The 9,696-nt window shown below is 44.5% G+C and overlaps 1 protein-coding gene across 1 annotated transcript in view; it reads left to right on the top strand.

The window, feature by feature from the left end:
- Positions 1–9,468, top strand: part of TCF25 (TCF25 ribosome quality control complex subunit) — a 48,713-nt gene extending 39,245 nt beyond the window's left edge. The window contains exons 16-18 of the mRNA XM_073605967.1: positions 6,338–6,417; positions 7,868–7,940; positions 8,966–9,468. Of these exons, the coding sequence (XP_073462068.1) occupies positions 6,338–6,417; positions 7,868–7,940; positions 8,966–9,130 (318 nt within the window). The 3' untranslated portion in view covers positions 9,131–9,468. The remainder of the gene's footprint in view (positions 1–6,337; positions 6,418–7,867; positions 7,941–8,965) is intronic.
- Positions 9,469–9,696: the final 228 nt, after the last annotated feature.

The raw sequence follows: 9,696 nt of genomic DNA on the forward strand, positions 1-9,696 counted from the left end.
ACATCCCATGTGACAGTAATAGGAGGTGACAGGTCCTCTTTATGGAGAGATCTGGGGTCTATAATGAATGTAAACATCCCATGTGACAGTAATAGGAGGTGACAGGTCCTCTTTATGGAGAGATCTGGGGTCTATAATGAATGTAAACATCCCATGTGACAGTAATAGGAGGTGACAGGTCCTCTTTATGGAGAGATCTAGGGTCTATAATGAATGTAAACATCCCATGTGACAGTAATAGGAAGTGACAGGTCCTCTTTATGGAGAGATCTAGGGTCTATAATGAATGTAAACATCCCATGTGACAGTAATAGGAGGTGACAGGTCCTCTTTATGGAGAGATCTGGGGTCTATAATGAATGTAAACATCCCATGTGACAGTAATAGGAGGTGACAGGTCCTCTTTATGGAGAGATCTGGGGTCTATAATGAATGTAAACATCCCATGTGACAGTAATAGACGGTGACAGGTCCTCTTTATGGAGAGATCCGGGGTCTATAATGAATGTAAACATCCCATGTGACAGTAATAGACGGTGACGGGTCCTCTTTATGGAGAGATCTGGGGTCTATAATGAATGTAAACATCCCATGTGACAGTAATAGGAGGTGACAGGTCCTCTTTATGGAGAGATCTGGGGTCTATAATGAATGTAAACATCCCATGTGACAGTAATAGGAGGTGACAGGTCCTCTTTATGGAGAGATCTGGGGTCTATAATGAATGTAAACATCCCATGTGACAGTAATAGGAGGTGACAGGTCCTCTTTATGGAGAGATCTGGGGTCTATAATGAATGTAAACATCCCATGTGACAGTAATAGACGGTGACAGGTCCTCTTTATGGAGAGATCTAGGGTCTATAATGAATGTAAACATCCCATGTGACAGTAATAGGAAGTGAAAGGTCCTCTTTATGGAGAGATCTGGGGTCTATAATGAATGTAAACATCCCATGTGACAGTAATAGGAGGTGACAGGTCCTCTTTATGGAGAGATCTGGGGTCTATAATGAATGTAAACATTCCCTGTGACAGTAATAGGAGGTGACAGGTCCTCTTTATGGAGAGATCTGGGGTCTATAATGAATGTAAACACCCCCTGTGACAGTAATAGGAGGTGACAGGTCCTCTTTATGGATAGATCTGGGGTCTATAATGAATGTAAACATCCCATGTGACAGTAATAGACGGTGACAGGTCCTCTTTATGGAGAGATCTAGGGTCTATAATGAATGTAAACATCCCATGTGACAGTAATAGGAGGTGACAGGTCCTCTTTATGGAGAGATCTGGGGTCTATAATGAATGTAAACATCCCATGTGACAGTAATAGACGGTGACAGGTCCTCTTTATGGAGAGATCTAGGGTCTATAATGAATGTAAACATCCCATGTGACAGTAATAGGAGGTGACAGGTCCTCTTTATGGAGAGATCTGGGGTCTATAATGAATGTAAACATCCCATGTGACAGTAATAGGAGGTGACAGGTCCTCTTTATGGAGAGGTCTAGGGTCTATAATGAATGTAAACATCCCATGTGACAGTAATAGGAAGTGACAGGTCCTCTTTATGGAGAGATCTGGGGTCTATAATGAATGTAAACATCCCATGTGACAGTAATAGGAGGTGACGGGTCCTCTTTATGGAGAGATCTGGGGTCTATAATGAATGTAAACATCCCATGTGACAGTAATAGGTGGTGACAGGTCCTCTTTATGGAGAGATCTGGGGTCTATAATAAATGTAAACATCCCATGTGACAGTAATAGGAGGTGACAGGTCCTCTTTATGGAGAGATCTGGGGTCTATAATGAATGTAAACATCCCATGTGACAGTAATAGGTGGTGACAGGTCCTCTTTATGGAGAGATCTGGGGTCTATAATGTAAACATCCCATGTGACAGTAATAGGAGGTGACAGGTCCTCTTTATGGAGAGATCTGGGGTCTATAATGAATGTAAACATCCCATGTGACAGTAATAGGTGGTGACAGGTCCTCTTTATGGAGAGATCTGGGGTCTATAATAAATGTAAACATCCCATGTGACAGTAATAGGAGGTGACAGGTCCTCTTTATGGAGAGATCTGGGGTCTATAATGAATGTAAACATCCCATGTGACAGTAATAGGAGGTGACAGGTCCTCTTTATGGAGAGATCTGGGGTCTATAATGTAAACATCCCATGTGACAGTAATAGGGGGTGACAGGTCCTCTTTATGGAGAGATCTGGGGTCTATAATGAATGTAAACATCCCATGTGACAGTAATAGGAGGTGACAGGTCCTCTTTATGGAGAGATCTGGGGTCTATAATGTAAACATCCCATGTGACAGTAATAGGTGGTGACAGGTCCTCTTTATGGAGAGATCTGGGGTCTATAATGTAAACATCCCATGTGACAGTAATAGGAGGTGACAGGTCCTCTTTATGGAGAGATCTGGGGTCTATAATGTAAACATCCCATGTGACAGTAATAGGGGGTGACAGGTCCTCTTTATGGAGAGATCTGGGGTCTATAATGTAAACATCCCATGTGACAGTAATAGGGGGTGACAGGTCCTCTTTATGGAGAGATCTGGGGTCTATAATGAATGTAAACATCCCATGTGACAGTAATAGGAGGTGACAGGTCCTCTTTATGGAGAGATCTGGGGTCTATAATGTAAACATCCCATGTGACAGTAATAGGGGGTGACAGGTCCTCTTTATGGAGAGATCTGGGGTCTATAATGAATGTAAACATCCCATGTGACAGTAATAGGAGGTGACAGGTCCTCTTTATGGAGAGATCTGGGGTCTATAATGTAAACATCCCATGTGACAGTAATAGGTGGTGACAGGTCCTCTTTATGGAGAGATCTGGGGTCTATAATGTAAACATCCCATGTGACAGTAATAGGAGGTGACAGGTCCTCTTTATGGAGAGATCTGGGGTCTATAATGTAAACATCCCATGTGACAGTAATAGGGGGTGACAGGTCCTCTTTATGGAGAGATCTGGGGTCTATAATGTAAACATCCCATGTGACAGTAATAGGGGGTGACAGGTCCTCTTTATGGAGAGATCTGGGGTCTATAATGAATGTAAACATCCCATGTGACAGTAATAGGAGGTGACAGGTCCTCTTTATGGAGAGATCTGGGGTCTATAATGTAAACATCCCATGTGACAGTAATAGGGGGTGACAGGTCCTCTTTATGGAGAGATCTGGGGTCTATAATGTAAACATCCCATGTGACAGTAATAGGGGGTGACAGGTCCTCTTTATGGAGAGATCTGGGGTCTATAATGAATGTAAACATCCCATGTGACAGTAATAGGAGGTGACAGGTCCTCTTTATGGAGAGATCTGGGGTCTATAATGTAAACATCCCATGTGACAGTAATAGGGGGTGACAGGTCCTCTTTATGGAGAGATCTGGGGTCTATAATGAATGTAAACATCCCATGTGACAGTAATAGGAGGTGACAGGTCCTCTTTATGGAGAGATCTGGGGTCTATAATGAATGTAAACATCCCATGTGACAGTAATAGACGGTGACAGGTCCTCTTTATGGAGAGATCTGGGGTCTATAATGAATGTAAACATCCCATGTGACAGTAATAGACGGTGACAGGTCCTCTTTATGGAGAGATCTGGGGTCTATAATGAATGTAAACATCCCATGTGACAGTAATAGACGGTGACAGGTCCTCTTTATGGACAGATCTGGGGTCTATAATGAATGTAAACATCCCATGTGACAGTAATAGACGGTGACAGGTCCTCTTTATGGAGAGATCTGGGGTCTATAATGAATGTAAACATCCCATGTGACAGTAATAGGAGGTGACAGGTCCTCTTTATGGAGAGATCTGGGGTCTATAATGAATGTAAACATCCCATGTGACAGTAATAGACGGTGACAGGTCCTCTTTATGGAGAGATCTGGGGTCTATAATGAATGTAAACATCCCATGTGACAGTAATAGACGGTGACAGGTCCTCTTTATGAACAGATCTGGGGTCTATAATGAATGTAAACATCCCATGTGACAGTAATAGACGGTGACAGGTCCTCTTTATGGAGAGATCTGGGGTCTATAATGAATGTAAACATCCCATGTGACAGTAATAGGAGGTGACAGGTCCTCTTTATGGAGAGATCTGGGGTCTATAATGAATGTAAACATCCCATGTGACAGTAATAGGAGGTGACAGGTCCTCTTTATGGAGAGATCTGGGGTCTATAATGTAAACATCCCATGTGACAGTAATAGGGGGTGACAGGTCCTCTTTATGGAGAGATCTGGGGTCTATAATGAATGTAAACATCCCATGTGACAGTAATAGGGGGTGACAGGTCCTCTTTATGGAGAGATCTGGGGTCTATAATGAATGTAAACATCCCATGTGACAGTAATAGGAGGTGACAGGTCCTCTTTATGGAGAGATCTGGGGTCTATAATGAATGTAAACATCCCATGTGACAGTAATAGGAGGTGACAGGTCCTCTTTATGGAGAGATCTGGGGTCTATAATGAATGTAAACATCCCATGTGACAGTAATAGTTGCTGACAGGTCCTCTTTATGGAGAGATCTGGGGTCTATAATGAATGTAAACATCCCATGTGACAGTAATAGGAGGTGACAGGTCCTCTTTATGGAGAGATCTGGGGTCTATAATGAATGTAAACATCCCATGTGACAGTAATAGAAGGTGACAGGTCCTCTTTATGGAGAGATCTGGGGTCTATAATGAATGTAAACATCCCATGTGACAGTAATAGGAGGTGACAGGTCCTCTTTATGGAGGGATTTGGGGGGGGGGGGTCTAAAAGACCCCCGATCCCTCCTTTGCACTTCACAGTATTCAGATGGCCGAAAACGGCGATTCTGAATACTGTATATTTTTTTAAAACCGGCGTCATTGGCAGACGAATAAACGGGAAATGACATCATCACGTCGCTTCTGTGTTTACAATTAGAAGGCTGGAACCAAGACGCTCACGGCTTCGTTCCATACTGCCAGCAGCTGCCGGAGGCGGCGGATTGGTGATCGGACCTCCCGGTGGATCGGGAGGCCCGGTTAGAGCGGCGGGAGGGGGGGGGGAGTCCTCTCCCGCTCCCGCTCCTCTGGTATAACAGCCAAGCGGCTTTTAGCCACATGGGTTGTTATATTGGGATAGCCGATCGCCGGCTCTACAAAACGGTACTGGGATGATGCCTGCAGCTGTGGACATCATCCCAGTTTAACCCCCGAAAGCCGAGTACAGCGATCTACGTACACTCGGTGAGAAGGGGTTAATATTATACCTTTTGATTACATTGTTTATTGTATAACTATTACAAGCACTTTCTTCCCTTATTGGAGGGTGAAGTGGGTTGATTATTCCAGGGGAAGATGCATAAATAAAAAATAAAAAGTAACCAGTATAGGTGACGATGGAGACCAACAAACAACATGTCCGGGAAACTGACCGATTTCTCAGGTCTGGTTGCCCTTGGAAGCCGATCGTTCTGTTATCTGTCAGTGGAGATGGAGATATATACTGGAGAGATATATACTGGAGAGCTATACTGGAGAGATATACTGGAGATATATACTGGAGATATATACTGGAGATATATACTGGAGATATACTGGAGAGATATACTGGAGAGATATACTGGAGAGATATACTGGAGAGATATACTGGAGATATATACTGGAGAGATATATACTGGAGAGCTATACTGGAGATATATATACTGGAGATATATACTGGAGATATATACTGGAGAGATATACTGGAGATATATACTGGAGATATATACTGGAGAGATATACTGGAGATATATATACTGGAGATATATACTGGAGAGATATACTGGAGATATATACTGGAGATATATACTGGAGATATATACTGGAGATATATATACTGGAGATATATACTGGAGATATATACTGTAGATATATACTGGAGATAGATCACAGCTCTGGCCATATCGTGCCATCATTGTACCTTACACCCAGCAGATTCCGGGAACTCTGTATGGTACAAGCAGGTCTTTCATTCGTCATCGGTCATGTTATTTTGTATTTACTGTTCATGAGATGAGGATATGAATGTTTTTTTTTTGCCTGTGAACAAATGTTATAAATGGAAATGAATGCTCGCCTGTCCTATAAATGCAGATCTATGGGTCCTGAACACTGACCTGCTTTGTACAACCTTCTCCTTTCACCATGAAAATGGCTTCTGCATGCTCGTCAGATGGTCAGTGATTGTCAATGTGACTATTTGTGTAACTCTTTTTATTGTTTTTTTTTTTTTTTTTTTTGCTCATTGTTGTACCCGCAGGAAGTGACATCACAGCCTGTGCTCAGCTTCGATCCGCTACCTCCGCTGGATTCTGTTGTGTCCTATACAAGACCTGAGAGGTAACAGAGTTCACTTTTATTGATAAACACACAACAAATACAAACTTCTGAGAGAATGAGGACTGCACTTGTCACAGTTAAAAAACAAATGTATTTTTCATACATCATGGGACACAGAGTGAGGCTAATATTCATGACCTGCTGGGTTATACTTCATCTCCAGGTGAATGGACACTGGTAGACCAGACAGGAAGTGATCCCGTATATAACCCCTCCCATACAGGAAGTACTTCAGTTTTTTACCATTGTCTGCAAGGTGGATGACACAGTTGTTTGAGCTCTCTGAGCTCCAGGTCTCTAGTCCCACAAACGGTTCTTAAAAGAATCAAGGGATTGACCGATCGGATCCATTTGACACAGGCTTTATATGCTTAGATAAATGGTACCCGAGCCTCGCAAAGAACACTCAAGATCCTGTGAGGTTTTGCCTGTAAATGCAGCCTCCGGGCGCTGGACCCTGAGAAGTGGAATCCTGGACACCGCAGCGCTAAGGCATTCCTGCAGGGTGCTATACAGGTCCAAGGGAGTGGACCGTAAACATGAAAAGGGTACCCGGTCCTTGAAGGTCCTCAAGTAATAGGAACCCGCCCGTCAAGGTTTGGACTGACAACTTATGAGGCCCCCGGGAATAGGAGATTATGGGGCCCCCGGGCAATAGGAGAAGATTATGAGGCCCCCGGCAATAGATTATGGGGCCCCCCGGGCAATAGGAGATTATGGGGCCCCCAGGCAATAGATTATGGGGCCACACAGTATACACAGACACACACATACAGTATACACACACACATACAGTATACACACACAGACACACAGTATACACACACAGAATACACATACACACACTGAAAAGGTACTGGAGAGGCGGGGCAGCTATAATCTTGGGATTTTAAAATAAAACAGATTTTTACATACTGTCCCTGGTTTTATTGAGGCTGGCAACCCTGATGGGGCCCCTTAGTGGCATGGGGCCCTCGGGCAGTGCCCGAATGGTCAGTCTGCCCCTGCCGCCCGTGAAGGGTGAAGATTGGGCTCTTAGTTTCTAAGCTGCCCTGCGCCTGGACGGGTAAGTGAAACTGCTTTATTTTTTAATTATGGGGTGTCCCAGTCTTTGTAACGATCAGTCAAGCTATCTAGAGGGTGGACACCTGTGTGCGGTGACCATACGGGGCTGCTTTTGGGCTAGCTGTGGGTGTTTGCAAAGTGTACCTTTTTTTGCTTGTGTCTGGCTGTTTTTTACCTGTATGATGGCGCACGACTGTGCGCCATTTCGCCATGGCGCTCGTGCGTTCGCAAGAGCGCCACTGGGCTCAGCAGATTGTTTGGCGGCCATGGCGCACGCGGCTTTGCTGCACATGCGCTGTAGCCTTTATCTGGGCACATGAAGATTTGCGTTATTATAGAAGGTTTGTAACTGATTCTTATCTGTCTCTTTTCTGTTTCTTTTTAGAACAAATCGACCGTCTAATGAAGGAACTCTCTCTCTCTTCTTTAGATCCCTATTGCCAAATTTTAACCTGCAGGTGAGTTTTAAAGGCGATTTGCATTATTTAGCAGCTGCAGCTTCCAGACACCTTTTACTGCCAGCGCCGTGCGATGCGCCGCACACTATGAAGACCGCGCTGTCCATTCTACATTGGTAGATTGTCAATTATGAAAGGGCAGCAAAATTGAGTCAGTAAATGATTGTTTTGCACAACTCTCTGCTGTTTTTCTACTATTAAAAAAAAAAAAAATAATTATAATTTGATGAGACCAATTCTGATAATCTAAGGCCCCTTCCACATGGAGTGAACTCCGCCAGAAATCCGCCTGCTCAGAGAGGAATCCGTCTGCTGATCCCTGCAGGTGGATGACAGATCTGTGTCCACTCTGCTTATACAGACCAAACATGGACACAGCCCACTCTCTCTATGGGCAGTCAGATGTCCATATCAGTTGAAGGAAAAGTGCCCCATCATTGGTGTCAGTGGGAGGAATAGTGCCCCATCATTGGTGTCAGTGGGAGGAATAGTGTCCCCATCATTGGTGTCAGTGGGAGGAATAGTGTCCCATCATTGGTGTCAGTGGGAGGAATAGTGCCCCATCATTGTGGGAGGAATAGTGCCCCATCATTGGTATCAGTGGAAGGAATAGTGTTCTATCATTGGTGTCAGTGGGAGGAATAGTGTCCCATAATTGGTGTCAGTGGGAGGAATAGTGCCCCATCATTGTGGGAGGAATAGTGCCCCATCATTGGTATCAGTGGGAGGAATAGTGCCCCATCATTGGTGTCAGTGGGAGGAATAGTGTCCCATCATTGGTGTCAGTGGGAGAAATAGTGCCCCATCATTGGTGTCAGTGGGAGGAATAGTGCCCCATCATTGGTGTCAGTGGGAGGAATAGTGCCCCATCATTGGTGTCAGTGGGAGGAATAGTGCCCCATCATTGGTGTCAGTGGGAGGAATAGTCCCAAGAGCCAGATAAAGGCAAGCAAAGGGCCCCAGTTTGAAGACCACTGGTAAGACAAGGGGTTGACAAATAACGGTGATCTGGGTTTTGTTTGCAGGGGGAGGCTCTGCCGGAGGGGGAGAACGCAGGTGCTGCTCAGGACTTGAATCGCGGTGTGAACCGGCTCATGGCGGCCATGCGAGACATGCTGGCAAATATCCAGTTCCAGGAACCCCCAAGAGAAGACAATCCTGATGAGGAAGTTGATGGGGAATGGGACTAAATTTTCCCCCTTTTTCTAGCACACTTCTTGAAAAGTGAACCTGTCATGATGGAAATATCGGTGCCATTCACAATTCCTTTTGGAAGATTCCGGTTCCCTGGTTTTCTTGCTCCTCCTGTAGTTTTGTCATTTACCTGCAGCCAGTATGTAGCCAGATGAGTCCTAACCTTTGACCTCTGTTCTATTGTGACACGGACCCAATACCACACACAGCCAGAAGATGAGGATGACCAGCCAGGCATCCATCAGCCTCAATAAGAAGTTGACCATGGACGCACCTTTTTTCTTTATGACAACGTTGTACAGTCAGAAACATAAAATAAAAATAGAGAACACAATGCTGGTGGGGTGTCATTATTTAGAGGGGAGCGTGCGGACATTGTACCCGGTTTAGGTGTCACAAAAACCTCTTTTCTTGTTTTGGATATTGTGGGGAACGATTAGGACCAATCTTAGGTTTTTACTGCTATTCGGGGATCTGTTGAGAGATTTCCCCTCACTTCCTGTCCTGCTGACAACAATTCCACCTGACAGGAAGTGAGGGAAATAAATATCGGACAGGGGCT

Source organism: Aquarana catesbeiana, linkage group LG11, assembly GCF_042186555.1.
Source record: "Aquarana catesbeiana isolate 2022-GZ linkage group LG11, ASM4218655v1, whole genome shotgun sequence".
In the NCBI taxonomy this organism is placed as follows: Eukaryota; Metazoa; Chordata; class Amphibia; order Anura; family Ranidae; genus Aquarana; species Aquarana catesbeiana.